Source organism: Lissotriton vulgaris, chromosome 8 (assembly GCF_964263255.1).
Source record: "Lissotriton vulgaris chromosome 8, aLisVul1.2, whole genome shotgun sequence".
In the NCBI taxonomy this organism is placed as follows: domain Eukaryota; kingdom Metazoa; phylum Chordata; class Amphibia; order Caudata; family Salamandridae; genus Lissotriton; species Lissotriton vulgaris.
This window is the reverse complement of record NC_141696.1, coordinates 557,148,754-557,168,876: the sequence shown is the minus strand read 5'-3', so window position 1 is coordinate 557,168,876 and position 20,123 is coordinate 557,148,754. Positions and strand designations below refer to the sequence as shown.

The 20,123-nt window shown below is 52.0% G+C and overlaps 1 protein-coding gene across 1 annotated transcript in view; it reads right to left on the bottom strand.

Annotated features, from left to right (window-relative positions):
- Positions 1-20,123, bottom strand: part of TMTC4 (transmembrane O-mannosyltransferase targeting cadherins 4) — a 996,962-nt gene that overhangs the window by 319,936 nt on the left and 656,903 nt on the right. The window contains exon 12 of the mRNA XM_086934371.1: positions 5,073-5,152. Coding sequence (XP_086790497.1) covers positions 5,073-5,152 — 80 coding nt within the window. The remainder of the gene's footprint in view (positions 1-5,072; positions 5,153-20,123) is intronic.

Genomic DNA, 20,123 nt, shown 5'->3' with positions numbered 1-20,123 from the left:
GAGACGGGACGCGAAGAGGTCCACCGAGAAGGGGCCCCAAAGGGAGTGTAGCCACCGGAAGACTCCCGGATCCAGTTTCCACTGGCTGGCATCCCTGAGATGTCGAGAGTGCCAATCCGCTACTTGATTGGACTGGCCCGGCAGATACTCCGCCGTCACCGCAATGTGACGAGACAGGCAATAATCCCAGAAGTCCTTCGCTAAATCCGCCAAGGCGCGGGACCGAGGACCTCCCAGGTGGTTCACATATCGGACCGCCGAAATATTGTCTATCCGTAGCAGGACACAAGCCTTGACCGAATCTTTGGTCCAACAGCGAACCGCGAAGGAGCCCGCAAGGAGCTCCAAACAATTGATATGCAATTGTTGTTCTTCTGACGACCAGGCGCCGCCGGTGGAAAAATCCCCGCACCGGGCGCCCCAGCCCGACCTGCTGGCGTCGGACTCTATGATCAAGTCCGGAGCCGACCCGAAGATCGCTCGCCCATTCCATGCCTCCATGTGAGACAGCCACCATGACATCTCCTCCTTCACTTCGTCCGTGAGGGGAACCCACTGATCGTAACACATCCCACGGCGCAAATGCTGCGCTTTCAGGCGCTGAAGAGCCCTGTAGTGCAGCGGGCCTGGGAAAATCGCCTGGATGGAAGACGATAGAAGACCCACCACCTTGGCGACATGGCGCAGAGACGTACGATCCCTCGCGATCGTCTGCCGAAGCAGGTGTCGTATCTTTGCAACTTTCCGACCCGGTAGGCTCAGGACCGCCTGAACCGAGTCCACCACGAAACCTAAAAAGGTGATCTGCTGAGTGGGAACCAAGACCGACTTGGAGCCGTTGACGACGAACCCCAGTCTCTGAAGCAGGCCGACAGCTTGACGCAGCTGTCCTGACAGCACCTGCGGGCACTGCCCCATGAGGAGGATGTCGTCTAAGTATACTATCATACGGACCCCCTGGCTTCTGAGAAACTCCACTACCGGGTGAAGGACCTTCGTGAAGCACGGGGCCGAAGAAAGGCCGAACAGCAGGGCGGTGAATTCGAACACCTTGCCGTCCCACAGGAATTGTAGGAAACGACGATGAGGGGGGTGGATGGGAACGACCAAGTAGGCATCCTTGAGATCCAGTCGCACCATCCAATCCCGAGGGAGGAGCACGTCTCGAAGGAGGTGGATCCCCTCCATCTTGAAGTGACGGTAGACCAACCACCCATTGAATTCCTTGAGATTGATCACAGGCCTCTTGCCCCCATCCGTCTTGTCTACCAAGAAGACGTTGCTGAGGAACCCGTGTGGGTGGCGCGTTGATAGGCGGATGGCTCCCTTGCGCAGCAAGTCTGAGACCTCCCCGTCTATCAATCGCGCGTCGGAGTCTGAGAAAACCATCGGGCGCGGTGGCCTCACCTGAGTTGGCTGGTCGTGAAACTCTATATGGAAACCTCTCACAGTTTGCAAAACCCAAGCATCGGCAGTGAGCAACTCCCACTCCCCGTAAAAGCTTGCCAGCCGCCCCCCAATCGGGACTTGATCCAAGCAAAGTACACTTACCGGGGGCATTTCCTTGTCCGGACTTCTTTTGGAATCCTCTGCCACCATAGCGCTGTCCCCTCGTGGGGTAGAAATTGGTGTAGTTGGCCGAGGTCTGGTACTGACCTCTTCCGGAGCCTTGTCCACGGTTGTTGGTCTGCTGACCACGGCCGATCGCGCGGCCCCTGCCGCGACCGGCCCCTCCAGAAAAACGCTGGTGGAACACCCTCTTGATGCTGGACTGGGCCTTGTCCAGCGACGTGAACGTGTTCACGAACTTTCCAAGCTCGCGGATGAACGGCTCACCGAAGAGGCCACCCTGGGCCACGGCACCTGCCTCCGACGAGGCCAGGTCCCCCAGCTTCGGGTCCAGCTTGATAAGGAGCGACCGCCGCCGCTCCGTGGACAGGGCACAGTTGGCGTTGCCCAAGAAGACGATCACCCTCTGGGCCCAGTTGGAGAGCACCTCCGGTGAAATGGCGGTGCCATTCGCTCGAGCCTCCTCCGCCATATCGAGGATCTTCGTGGCGGGCCCGACCGCATCCAACAGCTTGTCCTGGCAGGCCCGCCAGGACCGATCGATCCCCTTCCTGGGGTCCTTCATGAATTTCGCCAGGAAGGTGGCCATCTTGGGGTCCAATTCTGGTGTCATGGCCACTTTCCCCTCCAAAGTAGGCCGAGGGCATTCCCCGCGCAGGCAACCCCTCGCCTCCTTCTCCAGGGGCTTGCGCAGCCTGCCCGCGACAAACTTCGCCACCGTCTCCCCCGGGGCCCAGGCCGCGGAGCGGGGGTGGACGATCTCGTCCGGGTCCAGCATGCCCGACTCATCTCGGGGCATCTCCTTTCCCGAAGGCGCCGGGAGCCAAGACCGGGTCGACTCCCCGTCGTCATCCGTGTCCGGAGAGTCGTAGATCGGGGAGGCGGGCGCCGTCGACAGGCCGCCCGAAGTGCCAGGGTCCACCAAGGGCGTCGGAGGCACCGCCGTCGCCTTGGCCAGGAAGGCGTCACGAAGACGCTCGAAAGCGCCCTTATCCACGCCTTGGGCCTCCGATGAAGGCCCCTCACCCCGGGGTCTCTTCGGAGCGGGCGGCAACCCGCCGGACGTCCCCGGGAGGTCGGGGGACGGCGGCACCTGCGCCGCTGCCAGCTTGGCACACTCCTCCACGATGCGGGCCGAAAGGCGGTCCTCCATGGGCCCTACCACCTCCGTCACACAACGATAGATGGAGTTGTCCACCGCCTGATAAAACTCATCATCCTGCAGATAGGGGCAGGCCTCCTCATCGTACTCCCCTTCCATCTCGGAACCAAGGGCAAATGCGGGGCACCCAAGAGGGCGGCAACCGAGAAAGTTCTCGAATGTGGGCAGGCCCAGCGGCTGCGATCACGTTTTGGGCCAGCTGACGTGGCAGGTGGGCTGCACCAACCCCCAAGCGCGCAGACCCTCCTCGCCGGGACCGGGTCGACGTACCCCTCAAGCGCGCTAGGCCACACACGATTAAACAGGTGCACAGATCTCGCCCGAAGGCGATTCACGCGGTCAAAACCGCCATACAGACCCCAAAGGGCGTCAAATTTGTGAAAGTACAGACCCGGATCACCAGGTGTCAGAGGGGTACGCGAGGGTCGGCCCCCGCGCAAGCAGACCCCACGGCGCGGCTCCTCGTACTGCGGAGGCGCGCCGGAGGGTCGGCGAGGCGACAGGCCGCCCCCTTGCGGTCTATGTACACACCGCACACAAGTGGGAATAAAGTCGCGTAGGAACGATAGAACGTTCCCGCAACTAGGGGACTCTGAAAGGAAATAAACCATGCAAGGAGTCCCCAAAGACCGCAAGACAATCAATCACAATAAAAGAAGACAAAATAGAAAACACTTATCTGGCTGCGGGAGCAGCGAAGAAAGAGGAGGAAGATGATGGAAAGTCCGGTTATATAGGGATGATGGACAGTGACGAAGGACTGTGGACTATGATTATAACAAAGAGACTCTTGGGAGTTGTTGTTGATTTTTTGTTGAACATTACGCCAATGCTTTATGTTTAAAGCATTTTTCGTTCTTATTATATCTTTTCCTAAGCTGCTGTGGTTCCTTTATGTTAATAAAGCGAAGGAAGATATAGCATAATCTGAAGCCTCCGGTCCTGACATAGAATCAATTTCCCTTTCCCGTAACAGGAAAGAGAATATGGCAAACAATAATGCAGGGAAAATGAAAGAGGCTAGTGAACAAAGATTTGCTACACAGAAACTGCTACTCACCAAGACTCGAGACAGTCAGAAAAAGTGAAGGAACAAGTATAAGTCCACAAGGAAGCAGCGCACTTCTGGACTAGTGGGAAAGTCAGGGTGGGGGTAAACAAGCCTTCACCACCTGAAGGCAGACTATTTAGATGTTCACTTATGAGAGTGATTTAACCCAGGGCTTTAAGTGGGATGAAAAATCTGGGGGGTCTGTCCTGGAGGGTGTGGCCGATGTAATTAAGGGCGTGGCATAAAACACTTAAGCTAAAAGTTTGTACTTAGCAAAGTGTGCTGTTCCACTGGTATCTTGCTGTGATTCATCCAGATATAAAATACAACAAGTAACATTACACCTACAACAAGCCAGGACTATTGGCTTGGTCAATGGTTGTAAGTTACATAAGATAAATAAGCATCAACTATGATTTTGTTGTAACTTATATTGAAAATGCTTCGGTCCTTGTGGGAGAGGTTGTGGCTAAGGCTAGAGCTGCCGACTTCGAGCTGAGAATGCAGGTTCGAGCCTCACATCCGCCCAACATCCTGTGAATCAAAACATGAATATATCCTTGTGTGATGAAATTGGTGCTCATGTTAAAAATGAGCACCAGTGAAAAATTAGTCTCTTTGAAAGTACATCAAAAGCAGTGACGTATGGTATTATTGCAGAGTTAAGCTTCACCTCCCCACCCAGAAGGTAAAAATAGAGAGCCCGGTAGGGACCCGTCTCCACAACTGGCCACTTAAAGAACTGATTTAACCATGGCATGTTGGAGCTCTGCCTGACTATTTCTCTCTTATCTGGACCGCCGACAAACCACCTCTTCCTTGCACAGAAGTTCAGAAAACTTTTGCAAGAATCAATTTTTCTCTTTAACAGAGCAAGGGGTTATAAAATGAACTATGAAGTTACAAGGAGGAAAGGGTGCGAATAAACAACAGACTTAGCCCTGCATGTGGTATACAATGGGATAATGTTAATGTTATGGTGATTTGTATAGCGCGCGGCTGCCCCAGCCAAGGGGCGTCCCGGCGCTGCAAGCAGACAGAATGCAGAAAGAAAGAGATGCGGAGAGAGGAAAAAAATTATTGGAAGAGATGGGTTTTGATATGTACGTAGACTTGCCTGCCTATATATAGCCAGTGGTGGAGTCAGTATTTCAGTTTACTAAATACACATTTAAGATAAAGAAAAATTAACAAATGTTTGAGCATTACTAACTCCATAAAAAGAGAAAAAATCGGTCCAGTCATTCAAGGTCTTTATAGACACTCATGATCGTTGAAGTAAAGAATTACCTTACGGCTTCTCTGTAATATTTGATTGCAGCTGTTTGGTTGCCTTTATCTGCCAAATTTTTGCCAACATTGTAGTGCACCTGGAGAAAGAAATAACATGAGTCCACATACTGCCATTTAAAGTTCGCCATTATTCCTCAAAGCCTTTGTCTACATAAATGAAAACCGAAGCCAGCTTTGCATTGGCATTCCCTTTAAACAATATCCACCCTAGACAGTTTATAATTGCACACCATATCTAACCCAGAGTGCATGGTTTGAGCTAGTGATACATGCCACTTTGGGATGCAAGTACATGAGTTGCATCATCTGTCAACAACTTTATAATAACACACAAGTGAAAGGGCCACCTTCTCTGGCGCTCACATCTATGCGCAGGTGAGTATAATATACAATTACATTTGGCTCTGTAGCCACAGGTAAACCTTAATTAATCTGACTTCAGAGTCAAAATCCCATCTTTGTGGCCTTCTTGGCCATGTTGCTTCGCTTGGTTCTTCAAGATTTAAACCAGTTGGCTGATCCAGAATGTCTTGAAGTCCAACGACTCCCGGTCTGTCTCATGAAATCAGTGTTGGGTGAAAAGGGAGGTTGGGCAATTGCAGAGGGGGGCTCTAGGATACGACTTGTGGCACCTCCTCACCCGCACTCAGCTGGAGTAACAGATTCAGGTGTGATGTGCTAAACTGATCAGCAGGGCGAACCCAGATTTCCTTGGTCACAGTTTTGCACAAGGGGCCAGGAGTAGCACCAATGAGTAACTGTGACCCACTGGAGAGTAGACATCTGTTTATTGTAAGCGCTCTACTCTGTGCACAGACAAGCTGAATGAGGGATTTGGGAGGTTGAGGCTGGGTGACCTGCATAGAAGAGCGGGTAATAGCAGGGTAGGTACAGAAGATCCCAGTGAGATCAGGGGCATGCTGACATCCTATATTTGCTTGTGTCTCTGAGCCACTAAGCAAACCATGGGGGTAGCCTACTGGCCTGCAGGTATAAGAAGGAGGACATTTCTTGGAGGTGACTCAGTCATTGGAGCTCTGAACGATGGTGGGACCTCAACTACCAAAGTCCAAGGTTGGACTTCCTGACATATAGCAGCTCAGATCACGATGGCTGAGAAAAGGACAAGTAAAGCGTAATTCTTCAAGGTGCATGCAGGTTAACAGTGGAAGGAAAAAAGAAACAATGATGGTCTTATTGAAGGCCCTTATCGAGCTAAGAGGGAATAGGCTTCCTGCTGTGTTAAAACAATGTCCTGCATGTCAATCTGCACCTGAAAACTGATCATACTCAAGCTGTGGTTAGGACAGAGGAGAAGACGTCTGCAGAGATGGCAGCCGTGGTCCTAAGAATGGAGCTACCACTCGAAAGCATGCCGACAAGATACAGCAATTAGAGGAGCAAAATACAGAGATCAAGTCAGCTGTCAAAAACTTGCATTCAAGTCTTCAAGAATTGTGATATAAATAGTATTATGAGACAAGCTATCCAACATCAGACTCTAGGCAAACTGCGGATGGTGGTGGCATTGAGCGTGTTGGAAACCACTGTATTGACTGCTGCAAAATCTTTTGAGACAACAATGGTGAAACTGTTGGGAGACTTGCTAGAGTGTAAGGAGGAGCATGGCACTCGGGAAGAATATAAAACACAAAGTTTACCTTCCATAATTTGATACGAGACCACTGAAAGTGGTGGTACCGTTGTGATGGTTTAGGATGCATTGGAAACTCGATATCGGTACTTGCAAGTTTTAGAGCATAAGGAGATAGGGCTGTCTGAAGGAACTCACCACCTCCTTTTCTGGGTTTATATCTGGACCCCCGGCTAAGTAAAGAAAGCTACCAAAAAATAACTGTGCACCAAGGGTACTGAAGCATCATTTGGATATCCAGACTACTCACTATCACCTCTCCTGCTGGCAATATAAAATAGCACCAAGATACCTTCTGGGTGTATTTTGCGCTATAAAATAAATGCCCTTATCTAATGTAATCTAATCGTAAGCCAGATGATTTACTTAATGTAGGCTAGCCATGTCAAAGTCCATTTCACGTGTAAAATAGTGCAGTGAACACAATAGCAGTTTAAAATGAAAATACTAATACTTAAATATGTATAGCAGTGCTGTTACATTTTCATGGTGGCACCAATTTTGAGCATTCTGTAACTTTGCAATTGAAACAAATGGGATTCAAAACATTGGCACCACATATGGAGACAACACATGCATCACTTTGCAGGGTTTTAGGTAGTCTGTTCTTTTCGTCCATCACTGCATTTTGGTGCTATGACTATCCTTGTCTTGCCAGGATTGTGTGATGAAGAATAAGCAATCTGAACCAGGGGACTTTGAGATGGATTGAAGAAAATCTTTAATGTACCATTAAATCCATGGTGATCGGCTTGAAATCTGACCTCTGGGAACAGTCTGTCTACAATGTAGATGCTGGCAATAAAAAGACTCTTTGTCTCTGGGACATCCAGCAGTCTCTTCCTGTCAGTAGACAGTAGCATCCTTTTCAGTCTGTAGATGAAGAATTCTTGCTTTACGATTTCTGGGCCCTCATTTTGGACAGCTCACACCACTATGACCAAGGCCATGACTGTCTCCAACCATCGGAAGTCAGAGCAGAGTTAGAGCGATCATGCAGCCCTAGCACTATCTGTTTTAAGGAGGACTTAAGGAAGGACTTGTAGCCGATCTTAGTTTTTCAGACATAAAAAGCAGTGAGGAATGATAACTGGGGCTAATAGACCCAGTGCGGAATATCTATGTAAAGGCTCCAGTTAAATAAAGTGTTGTTGCTTCATTCTGCAGTTAGGTCGAGCTTAGGAAGCGCATGGGCTATCTCTCGACATGCTGTATTCAGTCATGGGTATTTACAGCCTGCTTCTGATTGGCTATTGTCAGTGTCCTTCAAAAATGCTGCTTACAATTGGATAAGGGTTCCTACTTGTCCCACCTTTTTTAGGTCTCGCCTAGCGAACGCAGAACATGAGCTGCTTCACCTTGGCGAGCCTCTATTGTTGTCAACTTGGGTTCGGAAGGGAGACAAACCATCTGCGCGCACGGACAGGCCATGTGCTTGCGCATGGCGTCTCCTCTCCGTGCTCACACGCTCCCACTGCGCGGTGCTAAAGAGACATGCACGCGTCTGGCGCACGGCGTGATCACATGTCCTGCTCCCTTGTTCGTTAATATTGTGTCAGTTCAGTCAAGAAAACAATTGGAAAAAAAGCTAGTAAGTCGAGACCCTAAACAAATAAAATTTCAAATAATGATGAAGCTATGTAAAGGCACGTTATGCTTGCATCTTATCATCAGGTCTACCCACCTAACTCAGCTTGGATTCAGATGTGGCTGCGTGCAATGAAAAGGACCTCACATTTCACTACAGCCAAGTTCATTAAGGAACGTCACATTTTAGCAAACGTCTTGCAGCATAAACTAGTTTAGTTTCTTGCTTTGGGTTTAATTATAATTTGATCCTAATGTTTTGCAGTAGCTGACCTAGATGAACCATCATCAATCATTATGTTTCTCGGAAACATTCATCAATATTGTTCAGGGCGCTTTTCTTTTTCGCACTCTTGTCAATATATACACACGTCCCGCATTTGAAATCATCCAGACACCCGCTGTGTTTTATCGCCAGCTGTGATGGTGTGCAGAGATTTAGCTCTGGTGAAGGCCTGCCGCTGTCAAGCTGCCTGATTCACAGTATATAAAGTAAATAGTGTCTGCCTGCTGGCTGAGGACTTACCTACCCAGGCCATATGAAGGTGACGTCAGTGAGGTCACATGACCAGCCTTACCAGTCAGAGCACTTTGAAACCTTCCGCATCTGACAGCTTAAATAAACTATTTATTGGCAAGTCACTGCACTTTAATAGTTAATTACGAATGATCTATGAATATCTGCAGTGCTCGTTTAAGAATGTTTAACTAATTCATGAACGCTGTGAAAATGTTTAGTGCGACAGGCAAAATAACACGGCACAGCTGATATTTAGGGGTTAGCAGCAGGCATCTGCTGGTACTGTTGATATCCTTGCCTGGCTAAAGTGATAAACCATATGGACTGGGTTGAGAAAGGGAGGAAAATGAGTACTGCAACAATATAACGTGCAATGACTTGCATGGCAACTAACAATATGGCGAATGTATGTATTTATTGCCTTTACCGACAAGTATAAGGAAGAAAGACGAAAACTCAGATTTGCGTACTGACTCTGTGAAGCCGAGACGTAGGTGAATATGAATTCCTTGTGACCCTCAGCTGTGTAGTTATAAGCTTATTTTAATTCTGCTGTCGAATCCTAACAGTGCTTTACCTGCACTACACCGGTAGCTCATTCCATGTGGTGCGGAGATAAATGGATTATATGTACCCTTGTATTCTGGCAGTGAGGTGGCACTGTGCACAAGTACCAGAAATGCGGGATGCCAAGCCAGCTTCCCCCCTTTTCTACCCAGACTCTCGGTCACTGATTCTCTAACACACTAATCTGTGGGGGCTGGAAAACTGATCTTGAAATATAAATTCCAGAGGCTCCTCAAGAAGGAGACATAAAATGTTTATTCCGTAGTACTCAGAATTTCATTAAATAAAGATGTTGGACAGGCCACATGAAGGGCCGCTCTCCCCCGGCTCAACCAGGCCCGAGCCCAGTCACGCAAGTACCACACACCACCATTGCACGTCCTCCGTCCCCTCAGGGACCCCTGCCCTCGAACATGTTAACCTCGTGGGTCCGATCCACTGCCGGCCCACGCGCCCAGCCCGGGCCGCCATCTTGGACACTTCACCACGAGGCCGCCTGGCCCCCGATCGACCTCAACCCTGGGCCTAGCCCGGCCTCAGACATTCCGGCACCACCCTCCACCCAGGAGGTGAGCGGGCTACTTGGCAAGTCAATAGGAGAAAGAGGTGTCGATGGCTCTCCCCCGCCAAGTGCCGCTCGCCCATCGCCTCCCCGGGCGCCGGCTCCACCCTCCTGCTGGGTGTCTGGACTCCCTCATCCCGGACCTCCCGACCTCCAAGTGCGAGGGTCCGGACATCAAAGCACACCAGCCCTATAACTGGGGCAGCTCCAGAGCAGGAAGGCAGTTGTATCTTGGAGTCGAGAGACGTAAAGAGGAACTCATCCTGGACGGACTACTGGCGCTGCCGTAGCTCTGTCCTGTGTACCATTGTCCTGCCTGTTGGCGCTGCCACAGCCGTCGTAACCTTCATCCTTCATCGTCGTCGGGATCTGCTGGCGTGGCCGCGGACCGTTGTAACCGTCATCTTTCACCGGGACCTGCAGGCTCCGCCGCGGACCGTCATCCTTCCTTCATCCATCTCGGGACCTGCTTGGCTCCTCCACGGCCCGATCATCTAGAACGCCGAGCTCGAGGATTGAGAGCTATTTTTGTACTCATTGGTAACTAAGACTGTCCCGCTACCCCTTTCCTCAGCCAGAGATCAGAACCGAGGGGACCCCTGAGTCCAGACCTCCTTGTATCATACCAACGTAACCTAAGAATTGCATATAAAGTCTCGTTAACCTTCAATCTTGAGTGGTGTCCGTCTGTGGGGGGGAAGTTACTTATCTGTACAGTCGTTGGAGACGGCTCTCCCTGGAGACCTCTCCCCGTAATCTCGGCCGACCCTCCCGGTCCGTCTAACATTGGTGGCCAGCGGCGCGATCCGAATCACCGCATAACGTACAGAGAGTAGCTCACCCCACAACGAATCACAATGTCAACTAAAGAAAGCGGATCAACTGAGAAGTTCCAAATGGAAAAACTAGAGGAGTACAGCCATCGTGAACTAAAGCAGTTCTGCATCGAACTAGGTATCGCTACCACCGGACTAAGCACCAAGGACGATTTTAAGCATGCCCTAGAATCTTGGGCAGAGACCGGGGATGTCGAAGCCCCTGAGCAAAGCACCGCGAAAAAGACCAACACGGCCCCTGAAGGGCAAAGAACCAGTCTCTCGCAAGACGAGATCCAAGAAAGAGAAAAAACCCGACTACACGAACTAGAAATGGCCCGACTCAAGATGGACGTAGAACTCAAGTTGGCCGAGCAAAAAATAAACTTAGAGCACCTACGTCTCCGAGAAGAAAGAGAGGAGAAACAGAGGCAAAGGGAGCTCGAGGAAAAGAAACTAGCGTACGAGCACGAACGGAACCTAGCCGAGATCAACCTGCGCAAGCAGAATAAAGAGTTAGGGGTGCCCGAGAGACCACACACCCCAGGGACCACGGAGAAAAAAGTACACATCCCCAAGGATGTTGTCCGAGAATATTTTCGAGAAGACGACATCCAGCAATGGTTTAAGGCCTATGAAATCGCTATGACTGCGCACCGGATCGATAGAAACGATTGGGGAGCCGGCCTATGGGGCAAATTCCTCAATGAGGGCCGCGATACCCTGTTACAGCTCCCAGACCACCAGATGACCTCCTACGACCATATGAAAGCGGCCCTCCTCACCCGCTATGGCCTCACGCCCGAGATGTACCGTCAGAGGTTCCGAGACTGCACACGCATCCCGGGTACAACTTGGGTGGACTATGTAACGTACTTTAGCCGAGCTTTCGAAGGCTGGATCAGAGGGAACAACGTCACGACCTACGAGCAACTGTTCAATCTGATGGTATGGGAGCACCTGTCCAACAATTGCTTCATTGAACTACGCCAACACCTCCTCGACAGCAAGTTAACCGATCCCCGGCAGCTCGCAGCCGAAGCTGACCGGTGGGAGATCACCAGAGTGGGCCGGAATGGGTCCTACGAGCAGAACAGGAACAACAATGGTCACCACCGACCCAGAGGAGGAGGAGGGGGCCAAGGACGAGGAAGAGACAACACTCCGGCCGCCCCCGCTACCAGCACCACCCCCCCGGCCAACCGGGGCAGCACCCCGGCGCGACCGGGGTATAGAGCCAATGTTACATGTCACCGATGCCAACGAGTCGGCCACTATGCAAACGACCCAAGCTGCCCGCAGTATCAGAGTCCGAAACCCCGCCATGTGGCCGCCGCGGCACTAGGGGAAGAACAGATCTCCGAGGAACAAGAAACAGACGAGCAAGAGTATCAAGAGTGGGAGCCAGCCGCCATGACTCTCGCGTGCTTAGGGGGAAGAGACATGGTCCCGCGGGTCCCCCTACCCGCTAACACCCAGAAGTACAGCCAATGGGTGAGCATCAATGGACAACGGGCCGAAGCCCTTCGGGACACCGGGGCCAGTGTGACAGCCGTCCGCTGTCATCTGGTGACCCCAGAACAATATCTACCGAACATTCTCTGCCCTGTGCGATCAGCCGACAACTCGGAAAGTCTGTGTCGGATGGCCTGCGTCCCCTTTGAGTGGGGAGGGGTCTCCGGCATGTTAAAGGTAACGGTCCGAGACGACGCCCCCGTGGACTGCCTCCTCGGAAATGACCTGGAGAGCTCCCCGTGGGCAGCCGTGGAGCGAAAAGAACACTTGGGGATGTTGGGCGTCCCGGACTGGGCGTGCGTCACCACCCGGTCCATGGCCGCCCGTGCCAACCCTCACCCGGAAGAACCAGAATGGCCGGCGCCACCGCCTCCGGTCGCCCCAGCCGAGACCCCCGACCATGACATCCCCCTCGAACTTGCTCAACCTTCCGAACTCGCTAACCTTGACCAGTGGGCTCAAGAGGGGGGACCCACACAAGAACAATTTCACCAGGAGCAGAAGACCTGTCCCTCCCTCGAGGGACTCCGCCAACAAGCGCTCGCCCAAAGCGCAGGGGATACCTCCGGTACTCATTGGGTCTACTGGGACAATGATCTGTTGTACAGCGAGCAACGAATCGCCGAGCTGGGGGCCAACCGAGTGCTAGTAGTGCCCCTCCGCTTTAGAGACTTCCTGCTGAACCTGGCCCACGATGTCCCCCTGGCAGGGCACCTGGGACAGGATAAAACCTACAGTCGCCTAGTGACCCACTTCTTCTGGCCCAAAATGAGGAACGATGTGCACCAGCATTGCCGATCTTGCCCCACGTGCCAAGCCAGTGGAAAGAGCGGCCGCAAACTAAAGGCCCCCCTGCAACCCTTTCCAGTAGTCACGACCCCATTTGAGAGGGTCGGAATAGACATTGTGGGACCCCTGGACCCGCGTACAAGACAAGGCCATCGCTTCATTCTAGTACTAGTGGACCACGCCACCCGCTACCCTGAGGCTATTCCTCTCCGGACCGTGACAGCCCCAGTGGTCGGCCGGGCCCTGATGGGGATCTTCTCCCGTGTGGGGTTCCCCCGAGAAGTCGTCAGCGACAGAGGCACGAACTTTATCTCTAAATACATGAAGTCCCTCTGGCAACAGTGTGGGGTCACCTACCGCTTCACGACCCCCTATCACCCCCAAGGGAACGGACTTGTTGAGCGGTTCAATCGCACGCTAAAAGGGATGATCGGGGGATTGGAGGAGCCCCTCCGTCGCCAGTGGGATGTGCTGCTGCCGTGCCTCCTCTTCGCCTACCGGGAGGTCCCACAGAAGTCCCTAGGCTTCAGCCCATTCGAACTGCTATATGGGCACCCAGTGCGGGGGCCGCTCAGCCTGATCAAAGAAGGCTGGGAGATGCCTCCGGCCAAGAGCCCTCCAGATGTCTTCCGGTACCTCCTCACCCTCCGCAACCAGTCCCGGCGGTTCAGAGACCTAGCAAAAGCCAACCTAGAGGCCAGTCAAGAGGACATGAAGAAATGGTATGACCAGAACGCCTCATCCATTGAATTCGAGCCGGGGCAACAGGTATGGGTAATGTCCCCCACGGAGCCATGCGCTCTCCAAGACAAATGGACGGGACCCTTCAAGGTAATCGAGCGCAAGGGTCCTGCCACCTATCTGATCGATATGGAGTCCTCCCGGAACCCACTCCGAGTCCTCCACACCAACAGACTGAAACCCCACTTTGCACGAACAGAACTCAGCCTACTGATGGCCACAGACAATGGGGTTGAAGACGACTCCGAGCCTCTCCCCGACCTCTTGCGGACCCAGGAGCAAGACGGCTCCGTGGATGGGGTCCGACTCTCGGAGACCCTCACCAGAGAACAACGCCAAGAGTGCCAAGCCCTCCTGTCACGGTTCGCCAGTCTGTTCTCCCTCACCCCAGGTGTCACTTCCTGGTGTGTGCACGATGTGGACACCGGAGACAGCCCTCCTATCCGCCACCGGGCCTACCGCGTACCTGATCGGGTACGGGCCTGCATCCAGGCGGAAGTAGCTAAGATGCTCACGCTCGGGGTCATCGAGCCCTCAGACAGTCCATGGGCCAGCCCGGTCGTACTGGTCCCCAAGGCAGCCGCCCCCGGAACCACACCAGAACTCCGGTTCTGCATCGACTACCGGGGCCTGAATGAAGTCACCAGAACGGACGCACATCCCATCCCCCGGGCAGATGAACTGGTCGACCGAATGGGAGCTGCCCGCTACCTCAGCATCTTCGACCTGACAGCAGGTTATTGGCAGATCGGCCTTACACCCCGAGCACAAGAACGTTCTGCCTTCTCCACCCCCGATGGCCACTATCATTTTACGGTCATGCCCTTCGGCATGAAAAATGCTCCAGCGACTTTCCAACGGCTCGTCAATCAGGTCCTGGCGGGGCTCGAAGAGTTCAGCGCCGCCTACCTAGACGACATCGCTGTGTACAGCCACCATTGGACCGAGCACCTCCACCACCTCCGAGCCGTGCTACAAGCCCTTCAGCGAGCTGGTCTCACGATCAAGGCCAGCAAGTGTCAAATTGGACAAGGGTCTGTGACCTACCTCGGACACCAGGTGGGAAGCGGCCTGGTGGCCCCTCTACAGCTGAAAATTGCCGCCATCCAGAACTGGCAGCCCCCTATCACCCAAACCGAGGTACGAGCCTTCCTGGGCCTCACGGGCTACTACCGAAGGTTCGTGAAAGACTATGGTACCATAGTGGGGCCTCTCACCGAACTCACGTCAAAGAATCAGCCCAAGAAGGTGAACTGGACCCCAGAGTGTCAAGCGGCATTCGAACAGTTGAAGGCCGCCATGTGTTCCGCTCCTGTGCTCCAGGCCCCAGACTACAGCCGGGAGTTCGTCGTCCAGACGGACGCCTCCGACCAGGGCATTGGGGCGGTCCTGTCTCAAGTGAACACCGAAGGCCTTGATCAACCGGTGGCCTTCATCAGCCGGAGACTCCTACCACGGGAGCAACGCTGGAGCACCATAGAGAGGGAAGCCTTCGCTGTAGTATGGGCCCTCAAGAAGCTCCGGCCCTACCTTTTTGGCACCCACTTTCGGGTACAGACTGACCACCGACCCCTGCAGTGGTTGATGCATATGCGGGGGGAAAACCCAAAATTGCTACGCTGGTCCATCTCCTTGCAAGGTATGGACTTCACAGTCGAACACCGGCCTGGGTCAGACCACGCCAACGCGGATGGCCTGTCCCGGTTTTTCCGCCTCGACGAGGAGAGTCCCCAAGAGGATGGGTAACTCTCCCCGCCTTCAGCTGGGGGGGACGCATGTTGGACAGGCCACATGAAGGGCCGCTCTCCCCCGGCTCAACCAGGCCCGAGCCCAGTCACGCAAGTACCACACACCACCATTGCACGTCCTCCGTCCCCTCAGGGACCCCTGCCCTCGAACATGTTAACCTCGTGGGTCCGATCCACTGCCGGCCCACGCGCCCAGCCCGGGCCGCCATCTTGGACACTTCACCACGAGGCCGCCTGGCCCCCGATCGACCTCAACCCTGGGCCTAGCCCGGCCTCAGACATTCCGGCACCACCCTCCACCCAGGAGGTGAGCGGGCTACTTGGCAAGTCAATAGGAGAAAGAGGTGTCGATGGCTCTCCCCCGCCAAGTGCCGCTCGCCCATCGCCTCCCCGGGCGCCGGCTCCACCCTCCTGCTGGGTGTCTGGACTCCCTCATCCCGGACCTCCCGACCTCCAAGTGCGAGGGTCCGGACATCAAAGCACACCAGCCCTATAACTGGGGCAGCTCCAGAGCAGGAAGGCAGTTGTATCTTGGAGTCGAGAGACGTAAAGAGGAACTCATCCTGGACGGACTACTGGCGCTGCCGTAGCTCTGTCCTGTGTACCATCGTCCTGCCTGTTGGCGCTGCCACAGCCGTCGTAACCTTCATCCTTCATCGTCGTCGGGATCTGCTGGCGTGGCCGCGGACCGTTGTAACCGTCATCTTTCACCGGGACCTGCAGGCTCCGCCGCGGACCGTCATCCTTCCTTCATCCATCTCGGGACCTGCTTGGCTCCTCCACGGCCCGATCATCTAGAACGCCGAGCTCGAGGATTGAGAGCTATTTTTGTACTCATTGGTAACTAAGACTGTCCCGCTACCCCTTTCCTCAGCCAGAGATCAGAACCGAGGGGACCCCTGAGTCCAGACCTCCTTGTATCATACCAACGTAACCTAAGAATTGCATATAAAGTCTCGTTAACCTTCAATCTTGAGTGGTGTCCGTCTGTGGGGGGGAAGTTACTTATCTGTACAGTCGTTGGAGACGGCTCTCCCTGGAGACCTCTCCCCGTAATCTCGGCCGACCCTCCCGGTCCGTCTAACAAAAGATTAACAATTACACTTTCCATCGGAGAACTTTCATAAGTTGTCATTTCTTTCCTTCTTCCTCTCATCTTCCAGGTATCTGTTTACTCCCTTGTGTGGGGTGTAGGGTTTTGTAAGGTTTAATTTGAGCAAGATGGTGTGATGGAGATGGAATGTTGTATTCCTTGAGATGATGTGATGTGCATATTGTTGATGTACTATCTTTTGTTATATGATGTAGTATAATGTTCAGTGGCTTAGTATGGTATGATGCACAACTAACAATTCCAATTCAAACCACTTAATTGCACTACAAACAACAAACATCCACTTCACTCCAAACAAAAAGCATAAGTAAAAACCAATATAATTTACAACACCAATAGTTCTTTTGCAAATTCGAGACCTGTTACATTGCAAATGCTTGTTCTAAATTGCTGACATCAATGGATCGCCCCAGGACTTGTCCTCTTCCACTTGTTGGTATTGTATGTCCTGTCTTTGGAACTTTTTTTTTTACAGAGCGCGACACCCATTTCACAGTCGCTGCGCTTCAGTGTATGCCAGACAATTGGCAGCCGGTCGATGCTTTAAAGGAGACCGTTCTGCACTCCGTTTCGAAACCACACTCTACAGTCGAATGGCGGCAGCAACAAGGGCTTCACGCTGCCTCCTAGAAGGCTGAATAAAACATCATGACTGGCATCTACCTGAACACATTTTGTACAGGTAAACATCAGCATATTTCCACTACATGTATAAAAGAAACTGTTAATTGGGTTTCTTCAAAGGCTTCCATCGGAAATAAACATGCAATACATTGACTTTTAATTTGCGGTCCCATAGCACTGTTTGACGAACAGCATCTGTTATCAGTTTCTGAAAATCCTCGTTAACGCGTGCACTGCTTTCCTAATACGCTGTGATTCAGGCTTTAGGCTCACATTCAATGACATTGCGGGAGGTGTAACATGCAGTAAGATAAAGTGCCCTGGGGTGCGATGCACAGAGCCGCACAGTGCCGGAGCGGTCTTGCCCTAAATGCATGCAAGGGGTTCCGCTTGCAGGATTCCTCTGTGCCCTCCTAGACTTCCAACATAGGACACCGCTCTCAGCACTCGTAGTAAACCCTCTTGCATCTCAATGGGCAATAAGCAAGCTCCTTATTGGCTTTGACCTTCCCCAACAACGAGGAGAAGGGGAGAAAACTCCTTGTAAGTGTGGTGATTGGCCACTTTGTTTTCCTACCCACCTCCTCTTTTAGTCCCTTCCACATTCCCCTGTACCCACACCCCTGGGGATGGGGTGAAAATAAAGTCCCTGTGCTTTGTGAAGCCAGTTTTCCTTCCGCTGCGGGCCAGAACTTCCTCTGAGAAGAAGGACTGCAAGCGCTCTGTGGATGTTGTAAGCAGGGATTGATGCACGCAGTCATGGGGCAGTAAGCATTCATCCTGCTCCGTGCAGCGGCCGGTGCCTTGGGCAGTAAGTCATACAAGAAAACAGATATTGTCAGTTTTAATACATTCCTTTAAATGATATTGAATGTGTCTAGTTTAATATAATGATTTCTAATTGCATTTATACAGAGCCTACCACGCATGCAGAGGTGTTAAAGCGCTTTTGGCGAGTTGTATAATACTTAAAAACCCCCGGAGACTTATTATGGGCTCTAGGTAACTTTTAAAAGGGACTCATTTGAGAAGATGTGCAAAATAAGTACTCAGTAGAGAGATGGATGTATTTGTCCAAGGTCACACAAGTGAGTCAAACCTAGCCGTGATTGTGTCTCGCTGGTATCCTAGACGACAGTTCAACTCTTAAAGGCATTCTGAATGAAGGTATAGTTTGCAGGTGCCATCTCGCTATATAGAAAGTGCTTACCCGATGAATCTTTCCAGATTTCCAGGGCTGCCCAGTTTGTTTTGTAGTGACTGCATCATTTCCCTGAAGTGGGGATTGGGGCGCGATAAGTGCACGGGTGTATTCAAAAGTCAAAAGAATGAAGAAAATAGAGCAACTAGCAAACCAAAAAGTTAAACATTCTTCGAAATGCAGACCGCATAAGCAGCTCCAAATGAAGAAGGATACACATCACATTAAACTGTCGTGATTTTAAATGATTTATGTGTTTTTTTCAGTGCATACTTTATAAACTTTTCCTAGAGAAAATTAACGTTCTTGGAATAGGTGATTTTTACCAGATGTCTTCGAAATACAATGACTACAAGAACGCTGCTCAGTGTTTGTATATTTTTATTGTGCAATCAACACAATTTCACACTTCTATTCTCCATTTTATTGCATCATCATTCCATTTAGAAACAAAGTATTTTTTGGTTATATGCTAAACAGCTCTAACTTGTACCGATTTTCTTATATACAATAAATAATTGGTAATATGGCCAGCTTGTTAGGTCAAGCCTAGTACCACCTTAGCGCTAACACACCACCTCAACATCAGCACAGCACCATCTCAGCATCAGCACAGCCCCACCTCTGCATCAGTGCACCATCATCAGTGCAGCACCAATTCCGCACCTGCGTAGCACCACCTCAACAGCATTTCAGCACCACTTCAGCATCAGCACAGCACCAGTGCATCACCTCAGCACAGCACCAACTCAGCATCACTCAGCCCGACCTGAGCATCAGCTCAGCATCACCTGACCACCAGCGCAGCACCACCACCTCAGGATGAGTCGGCACCATCTCAGAATGACTCAGCAGTACCACAGCATGACTCCGCATCACCACAGCACCACCTCAACATCAGCACAACACCACCTCATCATAAGAGCACCACCATCAGTGCAGCACCAGCTCAGCATCAGCGCAGCACCACCCCAGCTCCAACTCCTCAGCACTAGCGCAGCACCACCTAACCAACAACACAGCACCATATCAGCATCAGCACAGCCCCACCTCTGCATCAGTGCACAACCAGCAGTGCAACCCCACCTCAGCACCAGTGTGGCCCCACCTCAGCATAGCACTACCTCAGCATCAGCGCAGCATCATCCACTAAGCACCAGCGCAGCACCACCTAAACATCAACACAGTACCATATCAGCATCAGCACAGCACCACCTCCGCATCGGTGCACCACAACTGGCACAGCTCCACCTCAACACCAGTGCAGCTCCATCTCATTACCAGCGCAGCCCCACCTCAGTAGAAATTCAGCACCAAATCCACATCACTCAGCACCAGCTGAGCACCACCGCCTCGGCATCACTCTGCCTCACCTGAGCATCACCTCCACACTAGCACACCACCACCCCAGTCTGCCTTCGGAATCTGTCATCTGTTGATTCTTCCCAAGCGTCTGTCTGCTGCTCATGTTGTCATTCAGGTAGTATTTCACAACATTCACCATCCTGTTGTTTATGTACTCCCATACCAAAACAAATATATAAAAACAAGCATTTGAACAGCCCAGAAGAAGTTGCCAGCATTGCAAAGACCAAAAAAAAAAAAAATAGA